At 38.0% G+C, this 18,484-nt stretch overlaps 6 protein-coding genes across 7 annotated transcripts; 2 read left to right on the top strand and 4 right to left on the bottom strand.

Moving 5' to 3' along the window:
* Window positions 1–1,068: 1,068 nt before the first annotated feature.
* On the bottom strand, window positions 1,069–3,181 carry LOC147275569 (galactinol synthase 2-like). The gene is made up of 4 exons (XM_086252803.1): window positions 2,778–3,181; window positions 1,734–2,057; window positions 1,505–1,639; window positions 1,069–1,254 (listed from the first exon to the last, which is right to left on the bottom strand). The coding sequence occupies exons 1-4, from the start codon at window positions 3,099–3,101 to the stop codon at window positions 1,069–1,071; spliced, it is 969 nt and encodes a 322-aa protein (XP_086108929.1). The 5' UTR covers window positions 3,102–3,181.
* A 1,205-nt stretch (window positions 3,182–4,386) lies between these two features.
* On the bottom strand, window positions 4,387–8,365 carry ALG3 (asparagine-linked glycosylation 3). Its single transcript, XM_086254012.1, has 13 exons — window positions 8,123–8,365; window positions 8,001–8,035; window positions 7,656–7,793; window positions 7,338–7,406; window positions 6,986–7,143; window positions 6,840–6,906; window positions 6,692–6,745; window positions 6,295–6,383; window positions 5,880–5,996; window positions 5,406–5,539; window positions 5,246–5,324; window positions 4,799–4,855; window positions 4,387–4,698 (listed from the first exon to the last, which is right to left on the bottom strand). The coding sequence occupies exons 1-13, from the start codon at window positions 8,328–8,330 to the stop codon at window positions 4,527–4,529; spliced, it is 1,377 nt and encodes a 458-aa protein (XP_086110138.1). The 5' UTR covers window positions 8,331–8,365; the 3' UTR covers window positions 4,387–4,526.
* A 724-nt stretch (window positions 8,366–9,089) lies between these two features.
* On the top strand, window positions 9,090–11,034 carry TSPO (TSPO(outer membrane tryptophan-rich sensory protein)-like protein). Its single transcript, XM_086254721.1, has one exon. It carries the CDS (start codon window positions 9,385–9,387, stop codon window positions 9,937–9,939), a length of 555 nt encoding a protein of 184 aa, XP_086110847.1. The 5' UTR covers window positions 9,090–9,384; the 3' UTR covers window positions 9,940–11,034.
* Window positions 11,035–11,225: 191 nt separating this feature from the next.
* Window positions 11,226–12,924, bottom strand: XT2 (UDP-xylosyltransferase 2). The gene has a single exon (XM_086254720.1). It carries the CDS (start codon window positions 12,738–12,740, stop codon window positions 11,391–11,393), a length of 1,350 nt encoding a protein of 449 aa, XP_086110846.1. The 5' UTR covers window positions 12,741–12,924; the 3' UTR covers window positions 11,226–11,390.
* Window positions 12,925–13,526: 602 nt separating this feature from the next.
* Window positions 13,527–16,149, bottom strand: LOC147275565 (2-oxoglutarate (2OG) and Fe(II)-dependent oxygenase superfamily protein). 2 transcript variants are annotated; one of them, XM_086254992.1, is made up of 4 exons: window positions 15,694–16,149; window positions 15,528–15,556; window positions 14,471–14,674; window positions 13,527–14,221 (listed from the first exon to the last, which is right to left on the bottom strand). In XM_086254992.1, exons 1-4 carry the CDS (start codon window positions 15,887–15,889, stop codon window positions 13,922–13,924), a joined length of 729 nt encoding a protein of 242 aa, XP_086111118.1. In that variant the 5' UTR covers window positions 15,890–16,149; the 3' UTR covers window positions 13,527–13,921. The 2 variants fall into 2 exon arrangements, with proteins under 2 accessions (XP_086111118.1, XP_086111119.1); XM_086254993.1 differs by lacking the exon at window positions 15,528–15,556.
* A 303-nt stretch (window positions 16,150–16,452) lies between these two features.
* LOC147275564 (Rubber elongation factor protein (REF)) lies at window positions 16,453–17,805 on the top strand. The gene is made up of 2 exons (XM_086254337.1): window positions 16,453–16,685; window positions 16,913–17,805. The coding sequence occupies exons 1-2, from the start codon at window positions 16,647–16,649 to the stop codon at window positions 17,576–17,578; spliced, it is 705 nt and encodes a 234-aa protein (XP_086110463.1). The 5' UTR covers window positions 16,453–16,646; the 3' UTR covers window positions 17,579–17,805.
* Window positions 17,806–18,484: the final 679 nt, after the last annotated feature.

Raw genomic sequence — 18,484 nt, 5'->3', positions numbered from 1 at the left:
TAGTTCCAACAACAATTTTTTAACATGCTCATATTTAATATACTCTAATTGTAAATATCTATATAAATTCACAAACTTCTTATGAATATTTTTTGGTGTCATTCAAAGAATGTGTTATATCATTCATACTAATTATATGAGGATTTAATATATGTATATGACACAACTTAACAATTTCATATTAACTTCTTTTTAATAATGGAAAGAGTTAAAATAAAATTAAAAACTTCTAGACACTATTAAAATTATTTGGTGAGATATTGGTGAGAATTAAACATTTATATTCAGTACATTGTTCTGCCTCTTTATGGGTTAATTAAAGATTGGATTATATCTCGTACAAGATCTTTGATTGTCTTGCCATTTATGCATGGTTTGAGAATAATTGATTATAATTATAGTCAATATTCTTTTATCATTTATAGCTGAAGATCCTTAAATTTTACCTAGTTGAGCTCCACAGCAAATAAGGAAATGATTTGACTAGGGTGACCATTTAGTTTTGGCCAAAAACAACTCCAACTCTGTAAACCCATGCATTTTCTTGAAAATAACCCAAAGAAAAAAAATCAGACAGAGCGTAATGAAAGATAGACTTCAAAGAAGGTACATTCTTCATGATCGAGTAAGGATACATGACCATACCTTAATTGTGTTGCGATTAACTTTAGACCTCCCTTTTTAACTCTAGGCATATATGATGAGAGGGAGAGAGGTGTTTGAAAGTACTTTTTTTATACCAACATTACTTTTAAAAATACAACTTACCAAAACACTTGCACAATTAAAAATAATTATTCTCACAACACATCAATACCAAACTAACCTAAAAGGACGTCGAGAAAATTCCTTGTGGAAATATTATTTCTTAATCCTTTATTAAACATAAATATGTTAATTGCAAGCAAACAAGTCTTTAAAACTCAGCATATATATTTCTAAAACTAAATATAAATAATAAAGTAGGTAATTGTAATTTTGCTAAATTAAGAAGCATATATAAATAGGAGCCGATTACTATAATTAAGCTCCTATGTATGTAGCTATAGGCAATGAGCTTTGAACAAATTAAGCAGCCGAAGGGGCAGTTCTCTCTGCAACATCAGCGAGTGGGTCTACCAAGGGAGCACTGGGGACCTTCTTCAAGTCCAATGACTTGTCCTCGTAAATGTCCCACCACTTCTTCACCAGCATTTTTATGTCTTCTCTCTCCATGTTCTCCTCCTCTCCTGTGTACCTCCATGGCTTTGATCCCTATTCATCAATATTCATATTCAATATATATTATAATATTAAAATCTCATTGACTTGTGTTCCAACCTATGTACTTTAACATTGTATGACGAAAGAAATTTCGATGACTAATGATGAAAGGAGTTCGAGCATTAATCGAGAGCATTAATCGCATTACATCTTATCATTAATTTTTTGGTTACCCAATAAATATATAATGCTTCATGAAATAACTTTTGTATTTATATAATAATAAGTTAATCCAACCCACCGCAGCACAATAGTGAACAACTTTGAGTGCATCAAGATTGACATTCTCGGGATGTCGCCATAACATTGCCAAAATAAAGTTGTACTCAGAAGGAATAGGCTTGTAGACCTCCCTAAAGAACTTGTTCAATAAGTCCTGCAAACAGAAATGATCAATATGGTATTATTAATTGTGAATCGGTACCTAATTAATTAGGTTAATTATATATTATTAATTATTAATTAATTACCTGCTCAGCAAATGGAGTGGGAGGATTGTTTTTGAGGTCTTCCAAGAGGTTGTCGTAGGTAGAGATGTTAGGCTGAAACACAAACATGCCGGCATTGAAGTAGAGTGGTGGGGGTGGAGATCCCAAGTCTTGAGGCCACTCAACCTTTTCTGGACATTGTTGGCAATATCCAATTTTGTGCTCATCTGTGTGACTCCATGTATTTTCACAGAAACAATCCATAACAGCATAGAAATGTCCATCGTCCAGGTCAAAAAGGTGGTCAATGTTGTCAAACACTTGTATGTCTCCGTCCAAGTATATCATCTTGCTATACTCCACAAACTGAAAAATTGATATAGGTACTATTACTATTAGTCACATAAGTAGGTACCATAAATCAAGGTAATGGGAAACAGCTTAATTCTAAATTGAAAAAACCAAAAAGGCCAATGATATATATATACATGGACAATTAGTACAATCTCGATCTCACAAACTCAATAGTACATATATCATTTTTCCTACATAAATAGGCAACCTTTCTTGTTTTCCTTTTTGCTATAACAGGTAGATGAATTGACAGATAAATCAATAGCGATAAAACTCAAAACAAATCAATATAAATAAATTAAAAATCATAATCTATAAGTAAAAGGCTTGCATATTAGTGGTCTCTAGCTAACAATCATGTATCCAAGCAACGAAGAAAAGGGTTACTTTAGTACTAGCTAAGAGCGCACAGATCTATGACATAAATTCGTTTGGAGAAAAAAAAAAAAAAAACGAGAACCTAGTAAAAAATTAAAAATACCACAAAACTTTTTTTTGGCAAATATATATTTATGTAACGATTTTCTAGTTAATAATCTTTGTATCATTTTATAAAACTTCTATTTATTCATAAACAGATATAGATCGCTTATGAACTCTGGAGCTCATATATATTGAAAGAATTGTACCCATCACATGCAAAACAAGCACCATAAACGTACAAAATATGCATGCAAGAATAATTAATTAGGAACTATACATACATATACATAGATAAATATATGGATATACCTCGAAAATACGAAGCTTTGAGTAGTTGATAACATAATAAGCCATGGCAAACTTGGCTTGGTGGTTCTCCGGTGGGCGCACCTCCTTAATCTCCCGGACAACACAGCCTTGAGACTCAAGAATGTTCCGGTGCTCCAGTGGGACATCTGGAAGCACTGCCACGACAAGTGGGTACTTGGATTTGGCCTTTCTTAGGCCCTTGGCCAAACCCACAACTCCCTTCACATAGTCACCGGTGCCCGCCAAAAATGTCACATAGGCTTTGCTTCTACCTATGTTTATCACGGGGTGAGGGTCCATTATTGAGCAAATGGATGAGGACATGATCAGGATTCAAGAAGAGGGCAATTGGAATTAAGCAAAAGAAAGACAGTGGGACTATGAGAGGGTTTTGACAAGGGTTATGGGCCTTTATATAAGATTTTGGAAGGAAGATTGAATAATATTGAAGGGGTTAATTAAAGATTGGATTATATCTCGTAAAAGATCTTTGATTGTCTTGCCATTTATGCATGGCTTGAGAATAATTAATTATAATTATTATATTCTTATATCATTTATAGCTGAAGATCCTTAAATTTTACCTAGTTGAGCTCCACAGCAAATAAGGAAATGATTTGACTAGGGTGACCATTTCTAAAAGGAAATGAAATATACGGAGATGAGAGATGAATCAAACCTTGGTTTTTCTTGATTAATAAGTTATATATATCTTATAATTCAAGTAATAATCCAAAGGTTAGAATGCGTTCTTGAGTTTTATTACTAAATAATCATAAATAAAATGAGAGAACCGAATTTGAGGTACAATTTAGATTCAAAGTTAATGATATTTAAGATAAGGAAAGAATCCAAATTCTTTTTAGGGTTAAATACAAAAATAGTCTACGAACTTTATAGTGAATTTCAATTTGGTCCACTAACTATAAAAAATATCAATTTAGTCCACGAACTTTTCAAGTTGTATCAAAACAGTACAAATGTTAATTTTCATCAAAAAATTAACGGAATTGATCACATGAAAATGTGATGAACGAACTAAAATGTCTTTGAAAATGTGGTCACTTGTTGTGCACATGACCGGTTTTCGTTAAATTTTTCAATGAAAGTTAACATTTGTACTACTTTGGTACAACTTGAAAAGTTCGTAAACCAAATTGACACCTTTTAAGTTTTTATAGTTAGTAGACCAAATTGAGATTCACTTTAAAGTCCGTAGACCATTTTTATATTTAACCCTTCTTTTTAATATACACCGAATATACTTAATTGAGATGGGGTGATTTCCATTTTAAATTATGATCGTCCTGCTTCCATACAGTAAAAGAAAAGTAACATAATTAAAATGTTACTTGATCACATTAAAAATTATCGAATGTGCCCAATGATTCATTCAAAATCAAGTTCAAGAGAGTTGGCTTTTGGCGATTCAGGAACCTTATATTCAGCAATTCTACACGGTTCGTATACTGTAGTTTACGAGATGAGGCTCAATAAGTCAATGTAACACATTGTTTTTGGGTTGCAGAATATATATGTGCATAATTGCAGATGATCGATTGAGGCATGCCATGTCGTTTTGCACAGCAACACACCAACAATGGGAAGATAAGAAACAAAACCCACTGCTTTTCTATAGAACCAAGTTAAAAACAAGGGAAGAAAAAGAAGTCGTCTGCACTTTTTGTTTTACATTCAAAGATAAACATTGTCAATACAAGGGTTAATGAAGATCCAATAAATACAGCATCATCTGTCTTTGTCTTGAGTCAATACTGTACTGTCCACATAAGGATATTCAGATGGGGAAGACCATAGACCAAACAGTATTACTAAGTGGAGACAGAGAAGCAATGCGGATGAGTAAAGGCTTGAAGGATAGACATTCCAGCAAAACTCCACCCCAATAAACAACATTAAACTGCCCCAAAAAAAAGAAAGTTGAGTCAACAAATGATTGTTATCATAGGAACAAGTATTGCAGGCTACAAAACTAGTGATTTAACAATTGAGCAGCCTACCGTAGTAATGTAGGAAAGCGCGTTTTCCACAATAGATAAGTTAAGCTATAGAAATACCTGCACTCGACACATTAAGATCTTTGAGTGCTATGAATTAATCTAATCCCTACATATTAAACCATGCCATCTCATCTGGGGGGTGGGGGGTTCACCATCGAAAGATCTCAGCAAAGTTAAATGAGTGATAGGCATATTAGCTGATAGATGAAGAAAGTTAGGAGACCAAATACAGATAGTTTTAAGTTATACCAGGAAAAAAGAGAAGTTAATGAATAGGCAAAACAAAGGGTGCACTCATGCTCAGCTTCTCTGCCATTTCATTTGAGAATACAACTTTTGCAGCTTGTGCTATATTTGAATTAGCTACTATTTCATGTATAAGTGATTAAGTGGTGCTGTTCACTTACCAGTCATGAATCATAGAGAATAACATCCAGAAAAACTTACCATGAGTAGAACTGATAATGCAATGATCGGGCACATAGAACGCCAACGAAATTCCCAACAAACATAGTTGTCACAATATCTGAAATAATCAGGCCGACTTTAGTTTCAGATGAATGAAAAGTACGAAAGGAAAACCTTATTACAGAGGCCTGCAACTTACATTCATTCTTCAGAACCTTGATGGACGGATGGCTATTGTAGGACTTCTTCGAAGAGAATGAACTTGTAAGAGCAAAGTTGAGCTTTATGGCGACAAGTTTAGAATACAAAAATTTGAAAAGTCCTCCTTCATGCCTGCGCGTGACCATTACCAAACATATTCAGTGAAAAGAAAATTACGTTGCCATCACTACCAAGTAATGGTCAAGACTCTAGAGAATTGCATGTTATTATACTGGAGACAAGAACAGTTTGTCAGTTTAATGTCATATTAGGAGTTAGTGAAAGTCACATGTGTAATGTGTCAATAACAGATGAAATGTTTTCTTTCATTAACTTTCACATGCATAATTTCATTTATAACTTCCCAACAGAACCTTTATCTTGCAGACAAAATAAAATTCTCCTTTGACCTTACTTCCACATTCACCATCCATTACAGCTTATAAAGAAGAAGATAAGGAATTATACTTACATGCACCACCTATAATGAGCAAAAGCCGTAAGTAATCCAAGGTGAGCAATCAGCAAAGAGATTGAAAATGCCTTTGATACAAATATTGGCTCGGGAACAAACTTGAAATTAACAGACCTGAAAAATAGACTGCATGTTATTTTTTAACAAAAACTACATGCAACAATTAAGAAAACAACAAATGAAAAATTGAACATTAAGCACTAGTATGATTTCCATATTTTCTAAATTATATATGATTTTAGAAAACTTCCTGCAGAGAAGCATCCTGAAAAATCTAAATTCTTTTTTGAAAATTATGGTATCACTTAATAAGCTTGACTACCCTCTGTCATATATTACTGAATGAGCTCAAATATTTGCATGGAAAAGGTCCTCTTAAAGATCTCTTAACTATAAGGTTAAAAATAGGTACCAGAAGTGGATGAAGACACGCCCAAGATTAAAGGCTCTTGAGATGTATGCAAATGGATGAGAGATGATGAAAGGCAGCCCCAACAGTATCTGCAGAACCATTCAGCAAGTAGCTGTCAACAAATGAACAGCAGAACTGGACAATGCTCTTCAAATGAGGATCTTGAAGTCCAACTCACCTAACAACGTTGGAATAAAACACATACATTCAACTTCCGCATTACAAGAGTTGTTTACTCTGTTAATTTTTAACCAAAAACAAAAAATTCTGTAAATTATAAAACGAAAAAGAAAAAATAATAGGATAAAAATAAAGGCAGCAAAGCTAAATGTTGATGAAAACTTCCATGCCTACACAGACAATAGTATGTTGAAAACAAATGGGACAGGGTAAGCACCTGGACCACTGCTGCACCAGATAAAGCTGATATCACTCCACTGATATTCATAGCCTGTAAAAGATGAGTTGCTGCTTGAGCAATTTTAAAAAATGATTATTCAAGCAAAGAATTTAAAGAAATATAGTTGGATACAGATTAATTTTACCTTTAACATGAGGAGTAGTAGAGGTGGAGCATATAGAAGGACATTCATCTTTATCGAAACAGCCCCACTAGAGAGGTCCCAAAAGGCAAAGTTAAATGAGTATCGTTTACCTTGACAAAATTTCATCATGGAAGTGAAAATACTACCTGAAAATGATCAATCCTAGATGCCACCTTTGATGAAGAAGTGAGGCCAACGAAGCATGCAGGAGCATCATGGCCAAACAGTCATTAAAAAGACGGAGCACAAAAATAGAATGCAGTCTTTTTGATAGACAAAGCAAGCAAAGAGCCCAATACGGAACCTGCAGAATAATTAAAGACCATCGGAAGGAAAAATCAGAGCTGAGACATAATAAGGGGAGAATTACAGTTTGGGATAAAGTTATCAGCTGAGTAAACAATCAGCAGTTATCTTCAAAATCAGGTAACATTATTGAAAGCCGAAAAAATACATGTAAGTGTTTCATCTTCACAAAATACAAGATTGTTTTCATACCACATCAGTCTTCACATATATGTATAATATGATTCCCAAGTTTACAATGTACAAAATCCCGAACAAAATCTGCAATAATGAAATAGAGTAGAAACCATGAGATGAAAATTAGGTGTTTATACAAGAAAAAAACATCAACAATTACAGTTACGCCAACCGTAAAACTACATAACAACATGAGTTCATGATTATTTACAGTTACTCTAGCCATAGTCGTTTAGCACCAACTAAACTATGTTGTCGAACTCATTGACTGATGAATCAATTACCAATGATCATTTCCCTTGTCAAACATAAGATGTGAGTAAATTGAATTACCTGAGCCGGATAAACTTCGCCTCCTGTAACATACTGAATAGCAGCATAAGAATATAGGAAACCAGCAGGATAGACCAGTGGCCCTGTGTCGCCTTTCAAGTGAGAATAGTCTCTTTCTCCACCAATAAACCCACTAACCTGTTTGTTTAAAAATACAAGATAGCCTCAACCCATTAGAAAGAAAAACAACACAAAACTAAAATAAATTGAAAATGCTCAATCCCAATATTTGAAATAATCAACTCAATTGAATATTTTCATTTTCTAGTGAGATTTATTCATTTATAAGGAACCAAACAAAGATGAGAACAAAAAAAAAAAATGAGCTTGAGGAAGATTACGCACTTGTGACATGTAAGCGTCCCAATCGATCTTCGTATCTGAAACCAAACATGCTGAATATCACAAATCCACATTTTTCATAGATGTATATGTGTGTGTATCAGTGTATGAGAGAGAAATCTTACAAGGGACATAGGCAATGATAAGGGCGACGAGGAACGCATCGATGAGAAGCAAAGTGAATGCGAAGGCTAGCTTAGGGTTTTTGAACAATTTGGGGTTCGAAGCCTGAGAAATCTGCTGCTGCAAGGTTTTCGCCCGCCTCGACGATTTTACCGCCATGGTTGAATCGTGCTTGGACTTGGAGCTACTGGAGCAAGAAACTCCGATCATCAACGAACAAAAGGTCAAAAAGCCTAACCGTTGGATTTGAATACTAGTCAATATCTGAGTTGCTAACAATCGAACCCAGTTGATAGCGAACAGAAGCCAGGCCCAATATGACAAATACCTTTTGTCGCTCTCAGTCTACCCAAAGGGCCTTAAGAGTTAGGCCCAACCTCTTGTAGGGACTAGGGAGTAGATCCACTTGTCGCAAAATATTGACCATAGGCATGTCGTATGAGTCATGTTTTTACACTGAGGTCAACGCACAACATCAAATGCCTCATATGGCAACACCCATATAGCATGTTATATTGAAGAATGGGTGCCTTGTCGTACGAATAAGATCCGTACAAACTATGACCTTGCACGAAAGAGATCCTTATAAACGAGGACTTCTAATTATTTTTTTTTTCTTTTTTTTTTTTTGGTTTGGCTAAGAGGACTTCTAAATTTTAAATTTAGTTATATGTTGTAAATTTAAGAATGCGCAAGTAAAAAGGTGGAACGTGTGAGCAAATATGAGCTCTTTGAAATACATGGGCTAAAATTGAAGCATTATCCATGTCCAAACTCGATAAGAGTGAGTCAAATCAGTTGTGTCGGTATCAAATTATGAATACAAAAGTGATGAGTGTGTGTGAAATTGTGAATGTTGCAATCTTATCCCGTGTGACAGACCGACATTGTGGCTTTTGGTTCAAAGCCGACTCCAGGCCACGTGTAGTTGCACCCAGCTGCCAGAGAAGTCCAAGCTTGAACCTCAGCAGCGACTATCCGAAAGTAAAAGATGGATCAAATGATGATTTGAGCAGTGCTTTACTGCTTCGCTTCCACACTCTCACTCGATCGCACACGTGTACTGCATCCTATGCATCCACTACGTTACCTCCTCCTCCGCCCACCTGTCCTCCGTTTGAGCAGGAATTATTCCCCAGAAACTCGCTCTCCTCTATATATACCTACCTCAATTTCCTCCAACACAACAACAACAACAACACGTACGCTAGTTCGTTCGTTCACTCTCTCTCTCTCTCTCTCTCTCTCTCTCTGATTTGTGAATATGGATTCCCAAAACCTCAAACAACGAAGGTCTGACGAACCCAGCACCGAAGTCCCCATGAACAATACTAGAACCAAACGTGACATGAGAATGGCCAAACGCGGCCTTAGGTCACTAGCCATTGCAGTTTCGCTCCCTGTTTCTCTCCACTTCCTCTCCATTTACTTGGGCTCAACCGACACCTATGCCACCTCGTCATCCAAGCCCTTCTGGTTCACACCTCTGTGGGCCCTACGTTTGACTTGCTCGGCGTCCAGTTTCTTGATGGGTCTCTCTGCTTGGCTTGTCTGGGCAGAGGGTGGCTTCCACAAGAACCCCACCGGTCTGTGTCTCTATTTGGCCCAGCTGGTCTTGAGTTTGATTTGGGATCCAATTGTGTTCGGGGCGGGAGCCACCTGGGTCGGGTTGATTGTGTGTATGGGAATGTTTGGGGCTCTGGTCAGTTGTTCTCGGGTCTTTAAGAATGTCAATCCAACTGCAGGTGATCTTATGAAGCCTTGTTTGGCATGGGTTGCATTTCTAGCCGTTGTTAATCTTAAGCTTATATACCTCTGAAAAGTCATGCAAAAACTAGCAGTCTGTTACCCAGTGTTCTATAAGCATTTCATATGATAATACAGTGTTTGTTTTATAAGCATTTCTTGAAATGATCATAAGGTTTATGTCATACAGTGCATATCTTTTGCGCAGTGTTTATCTATTTATATAGTGTGTGAATCAATTTATATTATATCTTTTCATCCAGTTTCTAAAACAAAAAAGTATATATTTTTTCTGGGTAGTAAGCAACCCCAGCCATGATAGTAGTAGAGTCAAATTCTTGAATATTTGCCTTACTAAAACATTCGAAGCATCACTGTGGACGGCGACTAGCTGTTGGTACCCAAACTAAATTTTCAGAAGAAATCCTAATGTCACTCGTGGTGCAATCTTCTGCATGCATTTTTATTTGAACAACAGAATTTTTTGGCAGATTCTGATCAAATCATTTGCTTGATCAAAAACGAACCAGAAAAGACAAATACAAAAACACTCTCACGAAATCTATGACATCACTCATAAAGATAATTGGCACCAATGAGGCTTATCTCCCAGAGAAATAATAAGACCATAATATGGTTTAGGAGCTCACTTCCCCTTTACCCAAGAGAACAACTAAACAAGCACTCCAGCCTCTAGAAATACCAAATGTATACAAAGCCTCATCCCAACAGAACAACTGAACAAGCACTCCAGTCAGTCATCACCGGCAAGCCTCATCCCAACAATACATGACCAAATTGCGATCTATTTACGACACTACGACCCAAGATACATCAACCAAGGCGTGATAGAAGTTGAATAACATGGTATCAGAAAATGAAACAATAGTGAACAAATCGAGCATCTTTGAACCGAACCAAGAATGCATGCATAAGACAAACCAGTAACCACTACGGGTTCAACAAGTCTCCTACTTCCACATCTCAAGTGAGATCTGATTCATGCAATGCACATAGGCGACTAGAATTCCAACACACCAACACAACAAAATGAGAATCACTCTCCAAAAATCTGTTGGCTTAGAAATCCGCAGTGACATAAAATCCCAGAAATCCCAAGTCTTCCAAACCTAGATTAAGAAAAATCCATGACAGGTAATGCTATGACTCAGGCCCTGATCAGCAATTCTGCATATCCATGATTTACAGTAATAGTCACTGGTACCAATCCATGATATAACTTAAGATTGTCAAACTTCAAGGGTTATATAATCCACAAACATAAGTCTGAACAGGTGTCACCACATTAATTATGAATATTAAAACAACAGGGTCTACCTAGAAGCTACAAAATTGAGCTGCAAACAAAACAATAATCTCAGTGTTTTAATTTGGGAAGTAATACATATTTATAAGGAACAAAAGAATACTATATCCACAGCTATCACAGGAAATACCTGGAGCAACATACACATTGTAACGCATCTTACATCATCCACTAACTCGAGTGACAAGACAGCTGAACTAGGAAGATGATACCTTAACAGCCTTAAATGTTGGATGAAGCAATCCAAGTTCATCTTTAACCTCAAGTGGATTGCTGGTTTCATTCCGAACTCTCTTAACTCGTCTACTAGCCAATGACTTGTGTGTGAATCCATAGATTTGAAGAATCTGATTGTCCCCAAAGTTAAAAGCTCTATCCATCTGCTTCAAGCATCTCTCAACCGGATAATCACCAAACTTCCCACATGGCTTGCAGCCCACAAAATGTGTCACTAGCGGCCACCGGTGGTCACCCAAACCGGGATGATGCTTCTCCATCATTTCCTCATATCTATCAACCAAAATCCCCCAATAACCATGTAAATAATATTCACTCTCTAGATAAACCTTATCACCCCACTTCTCCCTTTGAGTGGCCAATAAATATACCATGGCGGACTGATCATCAGCTTCGAATACCGGCCTATCCTTGAGTTCCCTAGTGAGTACCTTTCCAGCCTCATCCCTAATTTTCCCTTTAGGCCCCATAGGAGCCCAATCATCAAGAATGTCCAATGACCACTGTGAATTCCTCAACAAGAAGCTCCCAGTATTCAGCCCAATCCAATTTTTTTTATCGTAAACCATCTCATTCCAGCCATGCATCACAAAGTGGGAGTCTTTGTACCTTTCCCAAGGGACTTCAAAAGCCATATCAGTAAACATGGCATCACTATCCATCCACCATAAAAACTCAACCTCTGGGTGAGACAAAAGGAGCTTCCGAATCAACGGAAGCTTGGCCCAAAACCCAGCCATTTCAGCATCCAAAAGGGCCATATTGTAAAAAACCTCAATCCCATGTAACCTACAATAATCAATTTTGTTCTTAATGGACTTTAGCAAGTAATGGTCACCTACCGGGTTCTCACAGGGTTTTGGAGACGACCCAGTTACCAGAAGCACTCGAGGTTTATTGGGTCCGATGAAATTTGGGAAATTGGGGTTCTCTTTAAGCCATTTCGATCTCTGCTCGTCCCAATTCGAAATCTTGGGTCCGAGAGTGTAGGGCTTACTGGGGTCGGGTTTGTACTCCTCTCCTTCGTCAACCAAGATCTTATTGATATCGAAAGCGTTGTAGTTGTTGGCGTCAGACGGCGTCGTATGGACCTCCTCGAGGACGCGGTGAGGCTCTGCTCGCTTGCGAGAGTAAAAATGGTCGCGAATCTCGGTGAAGTCCTGCTCCGGAGTTCCGAACTTTCCGGCTCCGATTGTGCCACGTAGGACGACAACCGTAAGGACAAGGCAGAGGATTGTGACCTTGCTCTGCCGGAGAGCTCTCTGGATCCTTCGCGATCTTTGAGCTCCTATACATTTTTCTATTATCATAGCTGAAACTCGAACGCAAACCTCAATAGAATAGACGAATCAATGAGACTTGCTGGTGGGAGTGGGAACTAGAAACCCTAGGATCCAGAATTGCCAGAATCCAAGTTTAGATTGTCGGTGACTAACAAAGCTTTAAGCTAAATTTAGTTTGGAGTTTGGATTCTGTTATTCGTTTTTTTTTTTCCTTGGCCTTGATTTTAGATTCTGTTAACTTGTAAGTGTTAACTAAAAGTCTAAAACGCGTTTATTTTGTACTAGATTGACGATTAATTAAAACCAAAATTAAAGGGCCTTTGGAGTTGCCAATTTAGACCCAGTCCCACTAAACTAGCCCAGTAGGGTATGTGTTTTCTTTTGGGCCGGGCACCAAAGTAGAGTCTGTTTAAAAGGCCGCAAAAAGAATGGGTAAAAAACACATGTACAAACAATACAATTAACGACATCATATTTTACCCTCATCACGCGAGCCACATCATATTTCCATTTATTTAATAAAATTGACGACACATCATATTTCCGTTTATTTAATAAAATTGACAAAATGTGATTAATTGCAAGCTAAATAAACTACAAGCCTTCTATTGCAATAATTGAAACAATGTTGAACAAACTGAAAAAATTGCGAAAGCTATAAAGACGGTAGCCTGTAGGTGTAATTTAACTTATAAAAAATGTGATACATTTAACATTGCTCAATTAAGCTTCATCCGAAACTTCATCTAAATTGCAAGTTGTAGTCAAATGAATGAAACAATTTTCGACAAAATGATAAGATTTAAGGCCGTACTTTTAGTTTGTATTTTGTATCTTTCAAAATTCCAAACTGTATAACAACTTGTATCTTTCTTGTTGCTCAATCATACAAGAAAGGCCACCTTGTAATTTCGTTCAAGCAGAAAATAGACTGAAAATTGGCAATTCGGAAATGTGCTTCCCTGGATACATTTGGGAATCATCAAGGGGTTATAAAGTCCCAGTGCTACCCAACAATACTAGGCGTTTTCCGAGTACAATCTGATCCTTAACTTCAATCCAGCAGACACAATTTCACAAAAAAATGTAACAGGTGCTACATAGAAACTAAATTTCCTCCACATTGATCTAAGTTCAAATCCTACCGCTAATATATTTGATGACTAAAGTTAATGAGGAAAAAAAAATTTACCCTGCTGGTTAATGAGCTATTCATCTGGGCAAACCTTCCTCAGGGTTACAGAGATTCTGCTCTTCTGATCTAGTTCCTTCCCTTCCCACATCTGAAATCCAGGATTGCGGTTGATCTCGTGTTCCCAAAGGTAGCGTGCTTCTCCTGACATTAAAATTACGGATCCTGGGTTAAGACAAACAGGAATCTTGGCTGTGGGTTGATCCTTTTCCGCATCCAATTCAACTTGACTAAAATGCATCACACATAGTGACTCTAGGGAGAGTATGGCAATTCCGTCATCAAAGCGCATAAGGTCAATGTGTGCACAGATTCCCTACACAAATTTGTGGAGGGAATGAGGTCAATCTTAATTACTTTGTCATACTAGTAGCAGTATATCAAAATGCACATATTTGATGGTAGAACAAATTATTGAAACTGTTTGAAGAATACAGTCTTTTATGCTAATTACTAAGACATAAAGCAATGTTTACTTTTGAAGATTAGATACAAATCAAAATCTGTGACTCAAAACTTCCCCATGCCAGAAATCTGAATAGAGAAGACAATAGTCATCTCGCACCTCACCCGGTTGATAATAATGCATAATTAATTGGTCAAAGAGTGGCTCTCTGCATAAAAGATGTGATGGAAACGGCCGCAAATTCTCCTCCCCATCATGATTATTTTCCAAGTCCATAGGACCAGAAACATAGTCACTCACAGCCATGCGTATAGAATCCGAGAGTTCAACTGCCCATGCTGGAAGATCTCCAAACCTCATAGCCTACAAGGAAAGGAAATTCTTTCAGTTGGCAATGTACCCACTACCCAGTACTGTTAGCTAGCTAGTAGAGTGAATAAAATTCAATTAGCAAACTATGCACCCCACTCATTCTCTTCAATACCACTATTTGCACAGGGCTCTTCATACAGAAACTAATTAAACCGTGTTTACATTGCAACATTATATTCTATGCAGTCATAAGTTTTAAACTTGACCACCTAATTCAAAACCAAGCTATTATGAGCAATTCAAACCAAAAAATCCTTCAAAAAAAACAAAGGGCTGAACAACACTGATTGGTGATTACAGCCCAACTCCAACAGAGCTTTGCTCCTGCACTAATAAGCATATATTTTGCCATGCACAGTACTAATGCAAACCCATTAAGTTTTATGCACTAAATAAAGAAAATAACACAATGCCAATCCTGTTTAGAGTAATGTGGAGCAATGTCCCAAATCGGAAAACTAGATTTTAGCATATGTGCTTATAAGTCTTGGGCCTCTCCACCCATTGCCAATTGGTTTTGAGTTGGATGCTCTAATTCTATCATGGTATCAGAGCTTGGTTATCCGCGTGTAAGGCCCAACGGCCACACGTGCTCCCACGTCACCCAATACAATTTGTTCACGTGTAAGGCTCAAAATATCGCCACAGGTGCGGGGGCGTGTTGAGAGTAATGTGGAGCAATGTCCCACATCGGAAAACTAGAATTTAGCATATGTGCTTATAAGTCTTGGGCCTCTCCACCCATTGCCAATTGGTTTTGGGTTGAATGCTCTAATTCTATCAAATCCAACCCATACTTGGGTCCCAAATTCCTAAAATGTATATGGGGTGGTGTGGCACGCACCTGATTCAGTGAGCCATCCTTGTGCAACTCTACAACCACAAGTTAATAAGCACCATAGTGAGATTATAGCATGACTTCACCACAATCATACAAGCTACTAGCTAGTTAAACCAAAGACTACAAGAAATGTGAAATGAGACTATGAGTGAGAAGCCAGGAAACGCACCGTTTTGGATTGTGGAGAGCAAGGAAGACTGGCGTTGAGGGGAGAGGAAATCTCTGCACAGCCACAACCCTTTGATTTCTTTGATGCGTTCCCAGATACGATTCGGGTCGGATCCTCCTTCTCCCAATTCCAAGTCTTCGCTGTCCGATGATTCGCCGAGCGCTTGTTTGAGCATTTCCTTGGTAGTAGCATCCATTTCTTATAAAACCAAGCTCCGATGTGATTTTGACAAGAGGGTGTAAGAAAAATGTTATTGTCTGAGAATTTCCTTGCTAGCTTCCATTTTTAACCATCGATGAAAAATTAAAATTAAATTCCACTTTTTATTTGACAGCTGTAAAATATGAACCGCACGTACAGGACAGGAGGAACAGGACTGGACGAAGAGGGAGCGTAGCGCCGTAGCATGGGCCTCGATGTAGGTGATTACTGATTGGTGGGTTGGATCAAAGCAACACCTTGGGCCTCGTGCCATGCCAATCGGATTGCATAGCCTTCTGTGCCATGCACAGAATATATCCTCCTATCACCCACAAGACGACACGTGCCCATACCAGTGCCATCCCTATAGCGCCAAGTGTCGTCATCCTCTACGATATTCCCATGCTCCCCGCGCTTCATCTGAGCCGTTTAAATATTCCTACCAAATCGGGAAATTCACATGTTGACACCTTTGACCATATCAACGGGTACGTGCGACGCCACGTGGCAGGAGAAATCTCACAACAGCCGTATATTTTTACGGAGATTGTCGCCCAAGGTTTATTTTGTTGTTGAGATAAATGACCCAAGATCGAGATCCCTATAAAGCAGGAATTGTTGTAACGCTCTCTCCCGTCTTCTCCGTTTCAACTTAAAAGAGTCTGATTCAAGTAGGTGTTATTCTCTTTCGTCTGAGAAAAAGTTTTGGTTTTCTTCTGGAAAAGTATCCAAGGTTTTTAAACAGAGCAAAAATGGCGGACGCAGAAGCTTCACAGCCAACAACAGATACGGTATGCGCTTCTCATCGTCTGACGAAGTTCTGTTAATTAGGTTGCCGAGAAAGTATAAGAAAAGTTATTTTCTTTTGCTCTGTTTTCTGTTTTCCTCCATTTCACAGTTGAATAGAATGTAAATGCTCTGTTTTTCACTGAAAATCGATCACGAAATTGATTTTGATTTAAATCTTAAGATTTTCTATCTATTCGTTTTAAATATTGTATCTGTATCTTGAATGAAGGTGCAAGTCAATGAGAAAAAGCTGAAGTATTTGGAATTTGTTCAAGTGGCGGCGATTTATGTCGTGGTCTGCTTCTCAAGCCTCTACGAGTACGCGAAGGAGAACTCCGGTCCACTGAAACCGGGGGTTCAAACCGTGGAAGGCACCGTCAGAACCGTAATCGGACCGGTCTACGAGAAGTTCCACGACGTTCCTTTCCAGCTTCTCCAGTTCGTCGATCACAAGGTTGACGAGTCGCTGAGCGAGTTGGACAGTCACGTGCCCTGTCTCGTTAAGCAGGCGTCGAGTCAAGTACGAGCCGTGGCTTCGGAAGTTCAGCGAGCTGGCTTGGTGGACACGGCTAGGAACATCACGGCGACCGTGTACACCAAATACGAACCGGTGGCCGAGGAGGTGTACTACAAGTACGAGCCGGTGGCTGAGCAGTACGCGGTGTCGGCTTGGCGCTCGCTGAATCGGCTCCCACTGTTTCCCCAAGTGGCTCAGATAATGGTCCCCACGGCGGCTTACTGGTCCGAGAAGTACAATAAAGCTGTTTGTTACACGGCCGATAGAGGGTTCTCCGTGGCGGCTTACCTGCCGTTGATTCCGACGGCGAGGATTGCCAAAGTGTTTGATGAGTCTGCTGTTTCAACTAATGGTGAAGCTGTTGTATTGGAGCAGTGACAACCGTTGATCTGGCTTTGGGGATTTCTGTTCTTTTTTATTTTTAATGTTAATTTTGTTTTGGGCTGTTTTGAATTTCAAGAACAATGAATCACAGCACTCTGTTTAGGGGTTTTCAAGTATCTTAGATAGAATCGTAATCCAAGTAGTAAAATCCCAAGGGCCCAAAGAATTTTTTTGCTTCATTGGAATTAATTAAGAGAATGTTATTTATAGTTTTTCTTTTATCTTTCTCTTAGTTTGTTACTACTTTTACCTGTTTTCATTTTTCTCCTAAATATCTCCCTTCTTATTTCTAAATTTCTATAAATGTAAAAGAAAATTAGTACAAAATTGGTCATTAAAGAAATGAAAAAATTGGATATCAAATTGTGATTGGTTTATAAGGAAGATGGTTTTAACATTTTTCTTTTGAGAATATTGCTTCATCACAAGAAAGCTTAACATTTGTTTTGGCCTGAGCCATAAAATGCAATTCAACATGAATGATTCCTTATATACACACTGAGAATTGCATTACTGGTCCTGACTCAGGTCATGGTTACAAGTTAAAAATACAGTAAGTCCAATACTGAGGTTAAGGCAGCTAGTCTCTGTCTCATAGAGATAACAAACCAAGAGAACAAAAAATACAGGCCTGCTCTAATGCCAGATTGCCAGCAGTCAGAGACAGCTATTTATGAGGGAAGACATTACAGAAATTAGGCCATAATAGTTGCCAGTTGGCCAGGTCCTAAGCTATCTATAGAGAACAATACCCCATTTAATGAAAGTTGGTGGAAGAACATCCCCAAAAAAAATCAGAATGTAGGCTGACTTTCTGACTTGATGTCATCATCACTCATACTTAGGTATTTTTCAGCAAAGTATATTCTTTTAAGCAGCAGAAATCATTTCAAAGGTAGG

Source organism: Dryas octopetala, chromosome 8, assembly GCF_963921425.1.
Source record: "Dryas octopetala chromosome 8, drDryOcto1.1, whole genome shotgun sequence".
Classification (NCBI taxonomy): Eukaryota; Viridiplantae; Streptophyta; class Magnoliopsida; order Rosales; family Rosaceae; genus Dryas; species Dryas octopetala.
This window is presented reverse-complemented; position numbering and strand designations above follow the sequence as displayed.